This window comes from Anolis sagrei, chromosome 5 (genome assembly GCF_037176765.1).
Source record: "Anolis sagrei isolate rAnoSag1 chromosome 5, rAnoSag1.mat, whole genome shotgun sequence".
Lineage (NCBI taxonomy): Eukaryota > Metazoa > Chordata > Lepidosauria > Squamata > Dactyloidae > Anolis > Anolis sagrei.
In genome coordinates this window covers 110,432,948-110,454,284 of record NC_090025.1, presented here as the reverse complement: position 1 = coordinate 110,454,284, position 21,337 = coordinate 110,432,948, and the positions used below count along the sequence as shown (strand labels likewise).

The 21,337-nt window shown below is 38.3% G+C and overlaps 1 protein-coding gene across 14 annotated transcripts in view; it reads right to left on the bottom strand.

Moving 5' to 3' along the window:
• Positions 1-21,337, bottom strand: part of SLIT2 (slit guidance ligand 2) — a 294,505-nt gene that overhangs the window by 37,699 nt on the left and 235,469 nt on the right. For all 14 annotated transcript variants that reach the window (XM_067468990.1, XM_067468994.1, XM_067468992.1 and 11 more), the window contains 9 exons: positions 20,908-21,051; positions 17,454-17,597; positions 14,054-14,220; positions 12,034-12,166; positions 8,973-9,041; positions 7,526-7,597; positions 7,264-7,335; positions 3,124-3,195; positions 936-1,099 (listed from right to left, as the gene is read on the bottom strand). In XM_067468990.1, the coding sequence (XP_067325091.1) occupies positions 936-1,099; positions 3,124-3,195; positions 7,264-7,335; positions 7,526-7,597; positions 8,973-9,041; positions 12,034-12,166; positions 14,054-14,220; positions 17,454-17,597; positions 20,908-21,051 (1,037 nt within the window). The remainder of the gene's footprint in view (positions 1-935; positions 1,100-3,123; positions 3,196-7,263; positions 7,336-7,525; positions 7,598-8,972; positions 9,042-12,033; positions 12,167-14,053; positions 14,221-17,453; positions 17,598-20,907; positions 21,052-21,337) is intronic.

Here is a 21,337-nt window from a genome sequence, read left to right as displayed (position 1 = left end):
TATCTAGTAGTGTGGACTCATATAATCCAGTTTAAAGCAGAAACCTGGGATCAGATCCTGAGATATAGGGTTTGTCTGGAAGGGCTCTTAGAAACTCATTTAACATGGGGCACTTTCACATGACAAGTTAAGCACTATCATACCACCTTAACTGCCATAGTTGCATCCTATGTAAATCTGAGAACTGCAATTTAGGGAGGGGTACTTAAAAATTTATACCAGAGAGCTTTAGTGCCTTAATACATGCCTTGTACTTCCATAAATTGGCACCATTACACTTAAAATCGAATGATTGTTTAATAATTTTATAGTGTGAAAAGCCTTCCTAGTCTTGAACTTTCAACTGCATGAAGCCTTCCCTTACAGTAAAATTTTTCATTCTTAATTATGAGCATGAGTGCATATAATGAGTTCAAGCACCTGAAGACACAGTAGTAAGCAACAAGACCTACCATCAAAGACATATATACTTGCAGGTGCCCTTAGAAGCTATATTCCATAAGTATAATAGAATCAATAGAATTTGAGAATATCACAAAAATAATCTATAAAATGGCTAGATTTCTTACCAAAAAAGCTAGGTATGAACACGACAAACCTGTGATATTAAACAGATCTGTTTATCAGGTACACTCAACAGGAAACAGGATGGATTACTAATGTATGATGTGTATAATGACTAATTTATCTGATAATATTACACCTTCTCAAAACTTCTGAAGCCATTCTGCCAGCTACCAACATGAAGAAACTATGTTGTCAAGACACTGCACGAGTAGTAAATATCTTCCATTTTGCAGTATGCAACAGAAGCATTCTGTGTTGATTCATTAATATATAAAAAACACAACATATTTCCAATTAACTGTTCTGGTCTAAAATACCCAAGCTTACTTGAAGATTACATTTAAAAACAAAACAAAAAAAGCACATACCTTGACAAGTAAATTTTTTAGATGGAGTGGTAAGGAGTAGCTTGTCAGCCATTTCCCCAGGACCTGCACACCGGGCTATGCCTGGTTCTTTATATTCTGACTTGACCCAATCAGACAGCCATTGCATATTGCAGTCACAATAAAGTGGATTTGCCCCAATGGCACTGTAGAGGAAAAACAGAAAGTAGCTACTGCAGAAATTTGCGAATACAGTGGAAAATATAACTATTTCTACTGCACTACCTTTTGAAATTGGAAGCAAAAGGACTCTTTCATTCAAAATGGGCTTCAAGAGAGCCTTGGGGTAAGCAATTGTGTAAAAAAGTCATTACAAAGGATTTAACTTTAAAAAGTTAACGGTAAATGAAAAATTGGAAGGAAACAGGATTTCCATACCCTGCTCCCCATCACAATAAAAACAAATTGATATTAGGTACTGACAAGGCAAGTTCGCACTGGGAATGGCACATGTAGGGGAAGTCTTCAGCCTTACAATGAATAGTGCCAAGAAATGCTGTCAATGCCTCACCATTCCCTTCTTCTCATGAGTTTTTATCTTACAATTATGTTTACTCTGTTTACAGTCAGTGCTCCACATTCACAGGTTCTGCATTCATGGATTCCACCATCTACAGCTTTAAAATATCCCTCCCCTCACACACAAAACCCTCCAAAAAGCAAACTTGATTTGCCATTTTATAATAGGGACACTATTTTAAGATGCCATTGTATATAATGAGACTTCAGCATCCATGGATTTCAAGTCTCACTGGATACAAATTGCTCACTGTATATATTTTTGTGAAATCTTTATAGTTCTTGACCATGTCGAAAAGTAATAAAAATCATTATGATTTTAATCTAGAATGAATGCCATCAAGTTGAAAATTAAAAAAGCAACATTCTTCACTTTTTGAGTGGGTGGGTAGGTCACAGACCATCCGAGATCTAATAAATCTATGGACTCCCATACCATGAGAGCAATGTCTATTCTACCTTTGTGATAGCATCCCTTGTTATTATATACATGTTTAAGGTACAACAAAATATTTAAAAAAATGAATTCAACATTATAACAAGACTTATTCATAAAGAACATTTTCCAAGTAATTGAAAGGAAACTGAAAGTGGACATAATAGTTTCCGTATTATGGTCATGGATTCATCTGAAGTGCAACTATAGATCACTTAAGGGGGTCAACTGACCAAAGGTTTTACAGCCAATTAATACAAACTTTTAAATAACCATACCCTAACAATCTATAATAGTAGGGGCTGGAGGGTAAATTAAAAACAATGGCTTTTGCCCCATAGATGTAACTGTGCAGCTGTTGTCGTCATAGTTATTATTTCAATTTGGTAGCATCTCAACCAAAGGGCTCTCAAGCACTGCATACTGGGGAGCAGGGATATGATTCATGAAGCATTTCATGGCCAGGAGGCTCAGCAAGAACAAGAAAATAAAACAGTTGTAGCAAGACTGTGTGGAGTTTCATGACAACTGTTCCCCCCCCCCCCCCCAAAGCATCCCATAACCAAGGCAGTGCTGCAAATGTCATTTCCCAGTGTCTCAATCTGTAGCATCTCAGAAGTCATTCTGCTGAAGAGCCACTAGGCTGAAACTGTAGGATATATGTGCAGGTGTGTTTGTGTGCGTGAAGATTATGTGTAGCCATTACTGAGAGTAAAGATCAATATTCACCTGTTGGAAGTGTACACAGAATGATAGAAAAGCATTCATGAGTGTAAAAGCTACTGCATGGCAGGCCCCAACCTCAAAGCAACTTCCATCTCAAGGTCTCATAAAAGACACTGAAAATGGGGGTGTCATCGATGCAGGTTAAATTTCTCCTTCATCCCATGACCACACTACCAAAGTTGTGAGCAGTTACATTAACCAAATTAGCAACCATTATATTTCTAAATAAAACAAGGGATGATGGGGTCACAGTGCACAGAGTTTTGGCAACAGCATTTATATTCCTGTACAGCAGACTAGACTGAAGCCATCTTGGACAATGTTTGATGGAGATCTCCTGGCCAACCCGATACGTCTGATTTCCTGATCTTTTCAAGAATCCACGCAGACTCGTGGGAAAAGATGTTGCCACATTGTCATAGCAAAACAAATAGTGCTATGGCATAGTCAAAATATTAACATAAATATTATTATAGACAGAATACTCACAGATGGGATAGTGCTGAAAGATCGTTAAAAGCACCTTCAGGAACAACAGAAATGTCATTGCCATGTAAGGACCTAAGGGAAAGAGAAACATTTATGTACTTAAAAACAGATGTGGAGATACTTCTTTATTTGATTGTTTCCAGTTCAGCATAGAATATTTGCAGACGGTCTCATTTATAATCAATTACAGGTTCTTCAGAGCTTGAAATCCCCCAAAATACCTCTTCCCATTTTACTTAGTTTTTACTCCCTTTTTTCCAGAGATGGGAGCAACTTGTTATCATTGGTGCATGTCTACTACCAGAAGCATCTCTTCCATAATTTTAAGTCAATGTGTGATTTGACTTCATAATACATGAGTTCCCGACCCCTACATGCATCAGTAAAGTAAATTGGGGGTGGGGGAAAATTTATAATATAGTGTTTTGAAAGACTTTGCCTTATTAAATATGACTGACAACACTGGAGGAGAGGTGAAACTTCTGCCTTCTGTGATGAACACTCACAGAAAGTAATATGGATGTAATTCTAGACTGATAAAAGTGGTGGGCATGATTTAATTGCTAAACATAGCGTCACTTCAAAAAGTTCTCAATCCTTAAAAAACTTTACATTCAAACTAATACCTTACATATGAATATGCAACATTTGCAATTATATAAGCATCAGGGGTTTTTTGCACATTGCTTCAGATTTACTGGTGTTATTTTATTAAAAATGAACTTTGCTCCAAACAGTCATGTTGTCATCTTTCAGTCTTTTAAATAATTACTAAATCTAGTTTGGAACAATCATACTATAATCTGAAGCCTTTTCCTTTAAAAAGTCATAGGCAGACTCTAAAGAGACCAGCACCATTGTGATCTGCCAAATGCAAATCAAAAACCTGTGAGTGGCTATAAAAAGGGGGAAATCTGAGACACTGACCCAGTAGAAGTCTTTGTTGAGGTGAGTTTGGAACCAGAAACAGTTCCTTAAGAGTACACACCAACTCCTCCACAACCAAGGACAGCAGAAACCGAACTTCTATTAATTTGTGTTGTTTTACAAATGTTTGTTGTGTGTCTTCAAGTCATTTTTGACTTCTGGAGATTCTATGGTGGGGTTTTGTTGGCATCTTTGGGGGATTTAAACCTTAATCTCCAAAATCCAAATCCAAAGTACAAACCATGACACCTCACTGGCTTTAAAATTTAGCCTTGTGTATTATGTGATGTAATGTACAACAGTGTACAGTACAACTCGTATATCCACGTGGACAGTCCGTACATTTTCTGATAAAATATGTCTCTTTAAGAATTTTGTAGGTCTTCCAGACAATTCTATGGTGTGCTTCTATAAGACATTACAACAGAATCACCCTGGAACACCCTAGCAAATTCCTAGTGATTATACCTGTTTAAGAATTTTGTAAGTTCTTCCAAGCAACCGTGTAATAATTTCCAACAGAAGTTGTTCATTTCAATAGGCTTCACTCATCCACACATTTCCAGTTTCCTTGGTATTCTGATTTTTCAAAATACTGATGCAACCAAATTTCATTACTAAAATGCCCCAAACTAAGAGGACACACTTTTGATTTTTCAGATATCTGTTTGGTGGCAACAATGTGATAAGATATGGATATAATATCTCTCTACTGAATACCACTGAACTTCCTAGCATTAGCCTCCTACCTGTGCAGCTTTTAATGGGGTGGGTGGGTGGGAGAGACCCAATCCTCAAATTGCCTGTTACAAATTGCTTGCTGCAGTGAGGGAAGTAGTGGCAAACTTACACCTCTATTTCATTGCTTTAGAACTCTTTTAATGTCTTTCTTTGATTGGTCAGGTAGTAAACTTAAACTGCTGTTCCTCTCATGGTTAAACCTAAAGAAGGAAAATTACTTCTATGTTCCTGGTACTAGAGCACCTTCTATATTAATTACTAGCTTGGGGACCCGGCGTTGCCCGGGTTATTAGAGAAAGTGGTAATGGCGGTTCTGTATGCCAAGTTTGGTCTTTATTGGTCTTTGGATAACGGCTGCATTATTTTCAGGAAGTGAGTTTAGGTACTTGAAGTCCCATCATCCATGGCCCATCCTCCTACAAACAGCAGCAGGATATAGAGTGGGTCATGGAGGCTCTGTGTGCCAAGTTTGGTCTTTATCAGTCATTTGATGAGGGTGGCAGTGGTGTCAGTAAGTGAGTGAAGGTACTGCAAGTCCCATCATCCAAAGTCCATCCTCTTTCAAACTGCAGCAGGATGTAGAGTGGATCATGGTGGCTCTGTGTGCCAAGTTTGGTCTTGATTGGTCATTAGAAGAGGGTTGCAGCAATCTTTGGAAGGGAGTGGAGGTACTTGAAGTCCCATCATCCATGGTCTGTCCTCCTCTAAACTGCAGCAGGATGTAGAGTGGGTCACTGGAGCTCCAAGTGCCAAGTTTAGTCTTGATTAGTCATTGGCGAGGGTCTCAGTGGTCTCAGAAAGCGAGCAAAGGTACTTCAAGTCCCATCATCCATCTCCAATTTTTTCCAAACAACACCAGGACGTAAAGTGGGTCATGAGAGGTCTATGTGCCAAGTTTGGTCTTGATCTGTCTTTGGATGAGGTTTGCAGAGGTCTCAGAATGTGAGTGAAGGTACTGGAAGTTCCATCATCCATGGTCAACCCTCCTCCAAAACTGCAGCAGGCTGTAGAGTGGGTCATGGGGGCTCTGTGTGCCAACTTTGGTCTTGATTGGTCATTAGATGAGTTTTGCAGCAGTCTTGGGGAGTGGAGGTACTTGAAATCCCATCATCCATGATCTGTCCTCCTCCAAACCACACCAGGATGTAGAGTGGGTCATTGGAGCTCCATGTGCCAAGTTTAGTCTTGATTAGTCATCAGCGAGGGTCTCCGTGGTCTCAGGAAGTGAGTGAAGTGACTGCAATTCCCATCATCCATTGTCAAATTCTTCCAAACCGCACCAGGATGTAGAGTGGGTCATGCTGAGTCTCTGTGTAAATTGTGGTCCTGATCCATCATCGTTGGTAGTTGTAATGGTCTTAAGAAGGGAGTGCAGGTATTGCAAGTCCCATCGTCCATGGTGCATCCTCCTTCAAAATGCACCTGGATGTAGAGTGCGTCATGGAGACTCAGTGTGGCATGTTTGGTACTTATTGGTAATTGGATGAGGGTTGCAGTGGTCTCAAGAATTGAGCAATGGTACTGGAAGTCCCATAATCCACGGTCCATCCCCGGCCAAACCACACCAGGATGTAAAGTGGGTCATGAGAGGTCTCTGTGCGAAGTTTGGCCCTGATCAGTCATTGGATAAGGTTAACAGCGGTCTCAGAATGTGAGTGGTGGTACTGCAAGTCCCATCATCCATGGTTCATCCTCCTCCAAACTGCAGTAGGATGTAGAGTGGGTGATGGGGGCTCTGTGTGCCTCTTTCGGTCTGTATTGGGAGTGTTCTGACCCAGCCCCCGGCCTTTCCTTTCCTCTCTTTCTCATCTCGGAATGTTGGAAATGAGGCTGGCCAATCAGAGACCATATGCAAATTTCCTTCTGTCATGCCCCGTTTCTGCCATGAACCCTCTTCTCCACCAGGGGCTCCTATTGAAGCTGGCCAATCAGAGACCATATGCAAATAGCACCACAGCGGCAGCCAATCAGAACGCTGGCACATACACTTCCGCCCTCCACACTTCCTCTGTCCTATACAAACAAACACTCTTCTTTATTATATATATAGATAGATGTGTCTACATGGAGTTGTATGGATTATTTACTTGTGGAATAACTAATAACTAAATGTGAAGTCATTTTAGGTTAATTCAACTGAAATACCGAAGTATTTCATTAAGGAAATATACCAAACAGAAAACACATAAAATGGAATTTGTATATTAGTTGCTTGGTGTAGGTGGCAATTCCAATGGCTGAATCTCACCAACACACGAATATGAGACAGAAAAATCTCTGGAGCATTTGGAAAAGTGGGATCACAAGATAAGGTTCTCATACTATGTTATTTGCATTTTATGCCTCCATCAGAAATGCACTGGCTGTTATCACATTTTTCACTATTTTAAAGGAAAACAAGATAAGGGACCTGGGGAAGGAATCGCCAGTTGTCAAGTAGCTTATATAAGAAAACAAATAACAGAAACTTACAGCAGCCTAAGAGATTTCAAGCCATCAAATGTCCGTGCTGGAATACATCTAAGACGGTTGTAACTGAGAATTCTGAAAGTTGAACAAAAATATTTTTTAAGGAGGATAGATAGCTCAAAAACAGAAAATTGCTGTTCCATAGACTGCTTCCATAGTATAACCATATAGCCAAAATTCACAACCGTTAGTAGGTACTTTTTTTTTTTTAAAAAAAAGCATTGTATTTGTCTCAATCATTGTTGTTACACACAGCTATACTTACAAGGTGAGTAGCTGAGTCATGTTGCTGAAGCTCTGGTTAGAAAGAGTGCTGATTCTGTTGTTACTTAAATCTCTATAAAAGGAATCGAGAAATTATCTAAATGCTAACACTCATAGATATTACAAAACCAAATCATTTCAGTAGAAGGGATTATTCAAAATACTGTTCATTCCACATTTCTCTATGCTGTATATGACCCAACAACCATGTCACATGGGTCGGAGTCAAAGCAAAACAATCACACAGATAAAAAGAAAAAAAATCAAAATAATTCCTGGCATTAGTGTACTAGTTCCCACAGAGCTTGCACATAACTAATACTTGTCTTCATGAAATATAAAACTAACAAGTACACAAAGATCATGTTTAATGTTACTTACACATCTCTCTGAAGCCTTTCTTTTAATGTAAATATGCAAATTTGGCTAAATGACTTCCTGAATGACAATGTCTTTGCAGAGACTTGATGTGTGCAATGTGTTTCCTAATAGGTGTGCTTTTTAAAACAAAGCTTTGGTTGTTTTCTTTCATATTATGAACATGAACAAAATGGGAAAACAGACCTTTTAAAAATACAACTATATATATTTATTTTATTTTCTGCCTGATGCAACCTGGTAAGCTTGCTTCCAGTTTGATACCTCCTGAAGCTTAATGGGCAAAATGTTGTTATGGTTGACACCACTTGGAAATGTTCTTTTAAAGAAGATAAGTGATGCTGCTGATTCTCACTGTTCTTTCACTGTAATATCATCTACCGCTGTGTAACCCTGCTCCAAACAAACTACACCAATTTCTCTCTGTAATTGAATTCGCTTAAATGCCTTTATGCTTCCTAATACTGTACTCCATCTATGTGACAAGCAGCAATAGCCAGCAGAATACTCTATGTTTCAGTTTGTTGGAGATTCTAGCAGGGAAGTGCAGCAATTATATACCCGGGACCAAAGGCTGGAGACCTCAGTACACTCCTTCTACCTGGGATGATCATCCCCTTCCACCAAGTGCACAGCTTCGGGAGGGACACATATGGAGTGGTGAGAGGAAGGGGACACCCACTTAGCCAGCCAGATGACCCAAATCAACCCTGAGTTGTTGTGAGTTTTCCAGGAGGTATGGCCATGTTCCAAAAGCATTCTCTCCTGATGTTTCGCCTACATCTAATCAACCCTGGTGATCATTGGAGTGACGGATGTCACAGCCAGATTGCCCTCACATTCGGAGCCTGCATCCTTTGGAGTGGATAATGAGGATTTTGTTTCTGTACTTTGTAATGGATTGTGCTATGGCCAGTGGAGGAAAAATCATATCTAAAATAAGCATTAGAGCTATAATTGCTAAAACACCGAGAACATGGTATGTTTTTCTTGAAACGTTTTCATTTAATGAAATGAATGACTGAGCAGGGGGAAAAAATCAGCATTGAAATTATCTGAATATTACTCACATAAGAGTTAAGTGCTTATAGTTTGAAAGTTCTTTGGGGACAAGGGTAAACTGGTTTCCATCCAAATAACTAAAAAAGAAAGAAAGATAGAATGCAATATCATTGAACTGAAATCATTAGCGCTTTCTTCCATGACTACAATGCTCAGATATAAAGCAATATAAAGACCCATGGTAGATACTCTTAATGTAATAAATAAAATACTAGTTTTATATAGTTCCTACATTTTTTATTTAGGATAATATGACAACTGGGGACTAGATGAGCTCAATGATCAATTTAATAGCCAGGTGTACTTCTGCACACTTGTTTAAAAGAAATGATTTTTACCATGCTGAACCAAGATTTTGTACTAGATGCAAACACATCTGGTCTCCTGGTCTTGAAAGGGTATTAGTTGTGAATCAGTATTATTTTATAGTTATTTTACACAGTATTGGGGGGGGGGGGGATGAAAAGCTAGGCTTACATTTGTAGTATGTTGTTTGAGAGTAATCTTTGATTCAAATCTGGTATCTGAAAGCTAGGTAAGTTCACTGGCCCAAAGACACAATACGAATATGCTTATAGTACCCTTAATGCCTGACAGGTAACTACAGATGGCGGGGTCTTGATGTCCCACTTTGGAACTAAATGAGACCAAACAATTTCACGGGCTACTTTAGTTAAACTTTTTAAATGTATTTAAATAATCTGTAAAGTGGGACCAATTTGGATTAGGCTGCACAGTGGCTGGGACCTGTGCTGTTTAAAACCTCAGAACAGTCTACATGTATTGAGTTACTGCCCATCCAGTCCCAGTTGGTGGAAGGCTGTTCTAAGGATACTGCCTCAAGTCCCTTTAGTTAAAGCAGCCTAAAGGTAGTTTCTTTTTTTCTCCTGGGGTTTTACAACCAGAAAGATCAGCTTCAGAGATCCCTCTTTTCACCAAAATAGTATTTAAAGCTAGTTACTCTAACTTAGGGGTCCCCAAAATAAGGTTTGCAGGCTGGATGTGGCCCTCCAAGGTCATTTACTCACCCCCTCCCCACCTTAAATTTTAGACTTAGGGTTGCTCTAACTTTGAAATATCTTGAAGGCACATAACAATAATCCTAATTATTAATTATCTCATTAGCCAAAAGCAGACCCACACTTCCCATTAAAAGACTGGTAAGTTTATGTTGGCTAAAATTGATCTTCATTTTAAATATAGTATTGTTATTTTAGGAGGGTTGCACTAGAAATAAGATATGTGCAGTGTGTATTGGAATTTGTTCCTGTTTTTGTTTTTTTCAAATTATAGTCCGACCCTCCAACAATATGAGGGACTGTAATCCAACTCTCTGCTTTAAAAAAATTGACAACCCCTGCTCTAACTTCTTTTCTCCACTTCTACTTGCCAAGGAAATGCTTATTTAAGTAGGAAATGTCTATTCAGTACATCATGGCAGAAAGTCCTGAGAGAAGGGGGAAAATTGCCAGATATTAGTAGCATCACTTTATGTCGAATGAAAGATAGGTGAGTGAGCCATGCACCACTGATGAAAGAGGACGTCATCAAGGTGGAATGGGCTTATGAGTTCCTTGGTATGTAATCCAAATGTCATAACCTTAACCTTCAAGTCTGTATAGTTCCTTCTTGGAGCATGTTCTGTCATTATTATTACTTTATTATTATCATCTTTATTTATACCCCGTCTTTTTCTCCGTGGGGACACAAGGCAACTAACAATCCCACACTAGACACATTTAAAAAGTGTAATATAAAAGTTAAAAACAATTAAATAGAGTGGAAAAAACAGAATCAAAATACAGTAACTACACTTACATTGCCTTTAAAAAAGCACTGAACTGTTTGCAAGAGAGAAATTGTTTTATAAACTGTCCAGTGTATCCACTTAATAGTCTACCCGTCATCTAGGCAGGGCTCTCAAAGCATTTTATACACAGAATTAAGAGCAAAAGACAGCAGGATTCCTCTGAGAAAGCTCTAAAACATCTGGTCAGATAAAAAGATCTTTACCTGGCCTTTAAAATGAAACTAAAACCAAGAAACCGTTTGGCATAGTATCAATTTAGCATAGTTATGCTGGAGTTCTGCAACCTTAGAATCATACTAAATTACACAGTTGTGCAATTAATATACAACAGGTGTGATGCCAAGTGAAATGGAAGAACTTACTAGAAAGTGTAAATACTTGTGTAATATTTACAATACTACAAAATCACTTGTATAACTCTATGAAATCATGCTTCTGCAATCTCTTAAAAAGTACATCATGCACGTAGTGACATAGGAGTACATTTAAAAGGTAAAGGTTTCCACTTGATATTAAGTCTAGTTATATCTGACTCTGGGGGATGGTGCTCATCTCCATTTCTAAGCCAAAGATCTGGTGTTGTCTGTAGTCACCTCCTAGGTCAAGTGGTTGGCATGACTCCATGGAGCATCTTTACCTTTCCGCCACAGCAGTACCTATTGATAAACTAACATTTGCAAGTTTTCAAACTGCTAGGTTGGCAGAAGCTGGGACCAACAGTGAGAGCTCACCCCGCTCCCTGGATCAGCAAATTCAGCAGCTCAGCGGTTTAACCCGCTGTGTGACCGGGGGCTCCGATGAAAATTATACAGGCATAATTTGAATTCAAGCCTACATATGTCACTACCAGGCTGTTTAGACCCAATTTCCTGGTATTTGTGGGAAAGTAAACACATTGATGTTTAAATATAAGTTTCATTTGGTCAATCAAATTCTAGTTTAGTTCATCTCTGGTTAAATGGACAGTAAATTTGAAATGTATTTTTCCCTATTGTTGCTTTATCCCCTTTCTTAAGGTATTCAGAATGAAAAGTTGGATAAGGAGAAGGTCCCTATTTTGATAGGCTACAGAAGTGTTGCTCAAAAGAACCAAAGTATGAAGAAACTAACTTTTCTTAGCAAAACTAAACCAGATGCTACAGAAATGAATTGCCTAGGAATGTTACTGATTTGTCAACTGCACTGCTATCATTCCTGTCCCCTTCTCCCCAATGATAATTTCTGACATTGTTTTAAAGCTGACATGTTAACGTACTTACAGTTCAGTCACATCTTTTGGAATGCCTTTGGGTAAACTCTTCAGACCTTTATTACTACAACGAACTACAGTATCAAGGCAAGTGCATTCTGCAGGACAGCGGGATAGTGGAGAGCAACTATTTTCATCATTTCCTAGTTCATAAAAAGAGATTATAATTATGCCCTTGTTCAGACAAAAGTACTTAACACATCTGGCAGCAACAAAATAATTTTAATCTGTTCTGTGAATGGTCTGCTTGTTAATAGTGCTGTAAACAGAAACCATACTTACAAGCTACTATACATTTAGCTATGTTTTCATGGACAAGCTTCCATGATATGATGTACAGTGAGCTAACTATTAGATAGATAGATAGATAGATAGATAGAGATATAGATATATAGATATATGAGATATATGATAAGATATGATGTACTAACTGCAGATTGTCACTCCCCATATTATTAAATTAGCACAGTATAAATGATACAGGTTTATGCTTGCAGAAGACCAGTCAATTAAAAAACAAACTAAAAAACACCTTAGGCCCTCATTGATTGTCATGCCTCAAGCTGTGTTTTAGCATTTTCCTTTGTTTTAAAAGTAGTTTGCCATGCAACACAGAAATGATGATTTTGTAGTCAAAGAAAAGGAAGCCAGAAACTTCCACAGGCGAAGAGGATGAATAAGTGGTCCCTTTTATTCTGACCCATATCAATTTTTTGCTACCAATTTATTTGTGAATTCAGAGCTTGGAGTTAACCTAATAATTTCTGCGAAGACAGTCTGTTTTGACACATTGAGGCAGCCTGTCAAGAGTTTCTTACTCAAAAAAATATTTTACACATCATTTTCATCCTCCAATATACGAACAAGGCAACTAGCATGTGTTGGTTGGTTTTTCTTTTTCTTTTATGTTATCAACTTGTTTTCTTTTCTATTTGTATTGATTTGTCATTATTTATTGTTAAAAAGAATAGAAAAGTGGGAGGGATAGACTTTCCTCCATTGAGATCTTTGCAAATTGGTCAAAATATGTCATCATAACCAGTCTTTTTACCTTTCTGAAAGAAAATATGCTCACACATAGAATGCACAAGGAGACTGTATGACTGATCAAAAACATGTCAGCAATCATAGAATCATAGAGTTGGAAGAGACCTCATGGGTCATCCAGTCCAAACCCCTGCCAAGAAGCAGGAAAATAGCATTAAAAGCACCCCCAACAGATAGCCATCCAGTCTCTGCTTAAAAGCCTCCAAAGAAGGAGCCGCCACCTCACTCCAGGGCAAAGAGTTCCACTGCTGTACAACTCTCACAGTTAGGAAGTTCTTCCTAGTGTTCGGGTGAAATCTCCTTTCCTGTAGTTTGAAGCCCTTGTTCTGTGTCCTAGTCTCCAGGGCAGCAGAAAACAAGTTTGCTCCCTTCTCCCTATGACTTCCTCTCACACAGGGCTTGTTCTCCAGACCCTTGATAACTTTAGTCACCCTCCTCTGGACACATTTCAGCCGCTCCTCATAGGGCTCGTTCTCCAGACCCTTGATCATTGGACACATTCCAGCTTGTCTCCTATTACACTACATTGTCTCTCCTGTATTCAGTTAGTCATTAGTTAAAACCATTACTATATTTTGACATTTACTGCTATATTTCTATTTAAACATCACATTGCTGATGAGGCAGTATCCAGTGGATACTTCTAATTTGTAAAAGACCATGTAGAATAAAAGTAACTATTTAGCACAGAATCTTAAGAAAAAATCCCAAGGAGATTAAAAGCCCCCTCTTTTATTGTGTGCCCCAGCATCATATTTACTGCTATATTTCTCCTTTCCGTTCTGAGATATCAAAAATGCAAGAAGTCAATTTCAGTGTCAGTCCCACTTCTGGGATTGCCATGTCATCAGCTTCTTCCATGTGATTTCTAGTACAGGAAGAAGACTTCACATGCATTTGGAGTAGCAAAATTTAATTTTCTTCACACAATTTCATTATGTGTATTGCTTTGCCATGATCAACAAGTGGGCTGCACTTCTTACCATCATCACAAGTGAAATCCTGAATGGCAACATCCTGTATGGGGATCTCTTTCAGGAAATAGGGTTTCTGGCAACGAGGGTTCCCTGTCACAATGCGTTTCTTCCTCAACCACTCCCCCAGCCATGCCAAGTGGCAATTGCAGTTGAATGGATTGGCCAAGAGGTTCCTGAGAATCATATGTAAGTAACATTTTGTTCAGTTTCAAGTTAAAATGTAGGAAACATATCCACAAAGATTACTCGCCTCCAAATAAAATACTTTTTGTTTTACTAGCTTCACTCTCTGCTCTGGTTGTTTTTGCATTTCTCCGACATTAACAACAGATGAAGCTCCTTCCCAGCCCCATATCCCAATCAAAGTTTACGACAGCAGTTTCAGCGTCTGGGCAGAGAAATCCTGGTACATCTTATTTAGCAATAATGTAAAGGTGTCACAGATCTGACTTGCTGTCAAGCTATCTACACACGATAATACAGTAATTTAATGCTGCGATGAAGGCTGATTACTTTGTATTATTAGCTGTAACCTGACAACAGCTCTTTCATTAATTTGCCTCCTCAAGATTTCCATCTTTTATTTGCTCCAGAGAATAGGTTTCCCATCTAAACTGACAGCTGACTTGATTACATGCCAGTTATAAAATGAATTTACTTCCAGAACTCTCAATGCTCTTGGCATCTCTACATTGCAGTGGAAACCTTTTGACAATTTCATTATTTATAAACATGCCATCTTAAATATGCACAAATTAGTCATTAGGTGAAACTTGTCACATGTTAAGTGGAAAGAGCATTAAGCACGGTGGCAATTACAATCTTTCCTCAAATATTCCAATCACAGAAAGCCAAACTGCTAGACACATCATGTATCTTTTTTACTACTATGTCCCCCTTCCTTCGACTCTCTTCATTTTTTCTTCTACTGAAAGAGAAACATGCTTAAAAACACATGGCTCTTGAAAAACACATTTTAGAATAAACTCATTTAGAGTACAATCCTATGCAAATTTACCTTGGAGCAAGTTTCATTTAAGGCAGTGAAACTTGTTTCAAAATGGATATTCTTAATGATTGTCCTGCTAATTGTTTCTGAATAAAAATAAGTTTTGTTATATGAATTTACTGCCATTTTCTATCTCTATCATATGTTACGTAACACCTGCTGCTATAAAGAAATGGAGAAAGGTCATTAAATACTGCTACCCTTATGCTTCTCTGAGACAATTATATGATGTTATAGGTCTTGATGGACAGGTGCTCAATATCATATTATTAAAGTGGATACCTTTATATTCTAGTGCAGTGGTTCTCAACCTGTGGGTCCCCAGGTATTTTGGCCTACAACTCCCAGAAATCCCAGCCAGTTTATCAGCTGTTAGGATTTCTGAGAGTTGAAGGCCAAAACATCTGGGGACCCACAGGCTGAGAACCACTATTTTAGTGGTTTCTTACAGCTATTAGGTTTGGTAACACAACTGGTTTCCTTTGAACTACATGTAAAGGAGAATAGTTGAAAATACAGCTTCATAGCAATGCAGTGGATGAAAAACTGCATATGTTGAGATGACCCTTCCTGTGTAGTTTTCTTGTAGCTATGAAAAGGCACTGGTTTCCTGGCACTACATAATGGCATTAAAATGTCTCTGCCAGAGAACATTGTGTTCACACGTGAACATAATACAGTTAATGCAGAGCTCTACATATGACCCCTCTATCAATCAGGATATATTTCAAGGCTCTCCATAGAGACCTGGAACCATGAATAGGAGCAAATCCTATATTTTGAGTATACTTGGGCTGGAAGCACACTATAGAATCATACTGGAGGACCTAGAGAGGCCTTGAGACACCTCCAAGAGGAAATATTTTTTGAGCATAGATAAGTGAAACTGTGGATTCAATGATGGAGGGGGGGGGGGATATTGTACATGACACATAACCTTTTTCCAAGGAGGCTTCTATTTCTTTCCACCCCTACCCCCCTAAAACAGCAACATCATGAAGCAGCATACAAAAATACTAGTTCTATCAGCACAGGCAGCCCTAGGTAATTTTCAACGGTAAGCAAACAGTATTTTGCCCCCCCCCCCCCCCTCAACGAATTACTGATATAGATTTTCTGTTCATCGTGGGAGTTCTGTGTGCCATATTTGGTTCAATTCCATCATTGGTGGAGTTCAGAATGCGCTTTGATTGTAGGTGAACTATACATCCCAGTAACTACAACTCGCATATGTCAAGGTCTATTTTCCTCCAAGAGTGCCTCAAGAGCGCCCCTGGACAAAATCAACTATACTGCAAATGCTTACTTTGTGTAATGGTTGAGCCGCCCCTGTCTATCAGGCATAGCTGCATTGCCGTACTTAATTTACCAGCTATCATTAGGGTTACACAACTCCCACTTCTGTGTGTAGATTTTCACAGAACAGGCGGGTATATTTTCTTTCTTGCAAACCTCTCATTTTAATAAGAAATGCTCAGAACCTGCACTTCACTGTACATGTTGTGTGACTTCAGCACTAAAGTGAATCAGAAAGTACATCATGAAGGAAGTTTCCTGCATGCATCCAAGCTCTGTGGATATCTTTCAACCAAACACTACGACTCAAAATGCCCTAACTATTATTTATTATTTATTTATTATTTGCACTTATTAACCGCCACTCTCAGCCCAAGGGCGACTCGTGGCGGTGTACAAAACATAGAAAAAACAACAATTTACAATAGATCAAGACCATTACACAACATCTTACTAACACAACAACTCATTAAACTAAAAATCCGCTTCGTCTTGTTTTGGGGTCATAATCAATCTCATGGTCGTAGTCCATTCTGGTGGTCATTCCAAAAACATAGCACTTAGTTGAAGGCCTTCTCGAAGAGCCAGGTTTTCAGGCCCTTACGGAAGGCCATGAGGGAAGGCGCCTGTCTGATTTCAGCCGGGAGGGAGTTCCATAGCCCTGGTTACCATCATCTTGGTGGCTTGGTAGCATGTATAAGAACTAAGTTTTTGGATGATTCATCTGCAGGTGTATCTTGGACCATAGGAAATAATTATTTCCATGGAGCTCTGAGCTGCAGATAGGAAAGTCTTTGCTGACAGTTTTAATGCATTCTCAGAATGCATGTAATGTGAATTAATATTTAGCAAAAAATGCTGGCATCTTTTCACATTTCATTAACTTCTTACAATGTGATATGCAGCATTCTGTGAAAACTAACACACAAAGAACTCTGCAGGCATATTTGACTAGTTTTTATTGTTTGTGTTTTCCTGGCATCTTTATGTTAACAACAACCATTTGTGTTTAGTCAATATATCTGTTGAGAGAAATGGGATGAAAAGACTTTAAAATGTTTTCATATGAAATGTTGGCTAGCATATGAAAGAACAACTTACAGCGTTGACAAGGAATGAAGAGTGTCAAAAGCTCCAGGAGCAATTGTGGTTATTTGATTATCATATAAAGACAGCAGTCGAACTGAACTCAGGCCTGTGAAGCTATCATTGCTCACACAACTAATGCGATTGCTCCTTAGCATTCTGAATGGGAGAAAAAAATAACAAAATCAGTTGTTATTCCATAGAGAAAATATTACATATTTCCTGTCTATGATTTCTTGCAGTTCATTAATTATAAACAACAATAATGTGTTGTGTTTATCATAAACAACAAACTTTCTTGCAACATATTACAGTGCATTTGATGTACATCGATGTTTCCTACTGGACTGCAAAAATTACTGTGCTTAATAAATACCAAGGCAACTCTAACATGGCCCATGTATAATTTACTCTCTTAAAGTTGATTCCAGTTTTAACATAATCATTTCCACTTCCTTTCCTGGTCTTCCTAGTACACATGGAATGGAAACCATCACATGTAAACGCAAATAAAAATATATTCGTAAAACATTTAAAATTTCGTTTTCAGGTAGCAATGATGGAATCCTGAATTCCAGATTCACTAGCTAGGAAAATCAAATCAAATTTCAGTTGCACCAAGTCAATGATGACTGCAATTTTTACAAGTGTACTACACCACATCAAACATGACTAGTGTAAGAGCATGATAACACTGATATTAGAACATAAAATATATTTCTGCCCCTAAAATAGATGTGAATGACAAAATGGAAGGGCAATGCTGTGCAGATAAGACCATTCGATTCACTTATAAATAAAACCATGCAGTCTACAACTCTGGGCATGATTGCAATCCATATTTTTCTATGATAATCATTGGATCACAGTTTTCAAGGATAATATTTGCAAAATAATTGATTGATTATCCCATCTGAGAGAACAATGAAAGAGATTATTACCCCTCTATTGTCTGTAGAGATTTAAAGTTTCGAAGGTTACTCTATGCTGGCATAGCATGAGCTGCACTTTAATCAGTAAAAATACATTAGCTTGGCAGAATAGCCAAACCTAACAGGGATATCTGTTGGGTGTGTGTATGTGTGCTGTAAGTGGAGGCATATTGATGAGTTCTATAACTTCCATGCCCTTAAAAATATTCTAAAATGAAATAAACCTTAAAGGCCAAAAAATAAGAGATGGAGAATCAAGAACACCAGAATTATCAGAATTTGATTTCTCTAAAGACTGTTTTGGTGTTGTTGTTGTTGTTTTTAAATCCTCCCCCAATAAAAAATAACCATTACTCTCCATTTACTTTTTTTCAGGAAAAATCCAATATGTGTGTGTGTGTGTGTGTGTGTGTGTGTGTGTGTGTGTGTATATATATATATATATATATATATATATATATATATCTGACTCTATTTTGATGGAGTAGCTCTTCTCTCTGTGTTTATCTACAACTTTTTGAATTATATCTTGCAAGATCTCTGTCTCTCTCTCCCTCTCTATATATACAAACAGACAGAGGGAGATGTTTAGAGTATATCAGCACTGATATTTCAGACTTCAAGTAATTAGCTTCAGTAGACCATACAGAAGTAAGCCTTGGAGCAGAAGGAGTTATTATGATTCTTAGCTATTGGAGTTTTCTCTGTTATCTCATAACCAGTTACTTCTTTGAAATCCAATCTCTTAAACTCAAGTCACCCCTAGAAGCATTTCTGTAACTGTGAGCTATATTGGGGAAGAAGCTAAAAAACCATACTCTGGGCAATCAACCTGGAGGCTATGATGCTGAGTTTTGCTTTCTGATTGTGATTTCTAAGAGAAACAAAAGGTTGAAATCTGCAAGCTCTGTTTCAATGGTGAAACAACAACAACATTTTGTATGGTCCAAAGGCCCTTATTGCAATAGTGAAACATCTGTGGCATTTACTTTCAGAATCTGGTCTTAAGAACTTGCTTAGTCAAAGCTCTTTCAGCTGGTTTAGGGATCAAATAATAAGTATGCAAACTATTTTTGTCTTTTTCTTAGCTTCACACCTTTGCCTACCCCCCCCCCCTCAGTTCTTTTACTGATCCAGAGGAACTCAAGGAATGGCTTGGCTCAAAATGAGAAGTAGTGTTGCACACTGTAGTGACCATTATCTCTAAATGCTTTCTCTCTTGATATATGCTTCAGCAGATGTGTTCACAAGGTTCTTGTACCAATAAGGCCAAGTAGAAGTATTTATTTTCATTTCAAGGTCTTTATTGATGCAACCAGAACGACCATGACTGAGACATCATGATTGTATGCCTCACACATTTCGTCTTGGTATTCCTCATAGTTAGGTAAAAGTAAAGGTTTTCCTCTGACATTAAGTCCAGTTGTGTCCAACTCTGGGGGTTGGTGCTAATCTCCATTTCCAAGCTGAAGAGCTGGCATTGTTTGTAGACACCTCCAAAGTCATGTGGCAGGCATGACTGCATGGAGCGCCATTACCATCCCGCTGGAGTGGTACCTATTAATCTATTCACATTTGCATGTTTTCAAACTGCTAGGTTGGCAGAAGCTGGGGCTGGCAGCGGAAGCTCATGCTGCTCCCTGGATTCAAATCTGCCACCTTTGGTGAACAAGTTTAGCAGCTCAGAGATTTAACCCACTGAGCCACTTGGGGCATAGTTAGATCTCAGCTAAAATGCTACTCCCACTCACTTTTGCTGCTCTATTTGGAAACTGTGACATTGGGAGCTCTGGCAATTTGTGGGAGCAGGAGGAAACATCCAAATGGCAATGCCATAATGATGATATCTACCCTATATAAGCAAAACAGTGTGATTTTATGCCAGCCTTTGGTCTCTCCCCACCCCCATTTGATCCAAATGTTATTTTTTCAAATAATCTATTTGACTTTGCTTAAAACAATCCTTTAAAATATGTTAATTGAATTTAATTACCCATATTACTGATTTATTTGGGGGGGGGGGGAGGCATTGGAGCTGGGTCGGTTGCTTGCCTTAGGCTACTTTACAGGTTTATAGAACAGACAATTTTTGAGTTGCAGACTCCTGAGTTTGTTGCTCAGTCTCTATATTCTAGTCATGACCAGGCTTGATCCAGGGATTTGAGACAGCCTAGTAATAAATAAGATATTGCAAAAGGCCAATGGGTATAAAGAAAGACAGGTAAGAATATTGCAAAGAGAGTTGAAAGAACATATAAAGAGTCACGTATACAGCTTATTCAAGAGAGACCCTAAAACCCTGTGCTGCATCTGGTTTCAATCAGTTGTATGTCTGGAAGTAGGATTTGCTCCACTTGTTGTATGTTGCCAAAAACTGGCAGCTTTAGAGAGTAACTGCAAATAGGATTGAAATATGATTAACATAGTCCTTTGATACATGATGGGAGTAAAAGCAAAGCATATAATCATTTACAAGATATAAAAGGAAAAAAAATATATGTGTAAAGGACACCAAGGAGAAAAATAACAGGACTTACAAAGTTTTGAGACTTTCTAGTCCTTTGAACATTTTGTGCCGAACGTTCTCTAACCGGTTGCTGGTGAGCAGAAGTTCGTTTACACCAGATGCCCCTTCAAATGCTCCTTCTTCAATATCTGTTATTTTGTTATTGCTTAGATTTCTATTGTACACACACAATAAAGAGAATGGAAAAGCATAACGATTCAGAGAAAATTAATGTAAAAAAAAGTATACCCCCTTCCTCCCAAAAAAGATTAAATTCTAGTCTACCAAAAAAGAAATCATGATAGCTCTAACCAATGTTTGGGATTTATTTGTGGCTGAAACCGTCGTTACAGAAAGGATACAGAAAAGAGCTTTCTACAATTCTTCAATAATATAGGTAAAAGGTAAAGGTTTTCCCCTAACATTAAGTCTAGTCGTGTCCGACTCTGGGATGTAGTGCT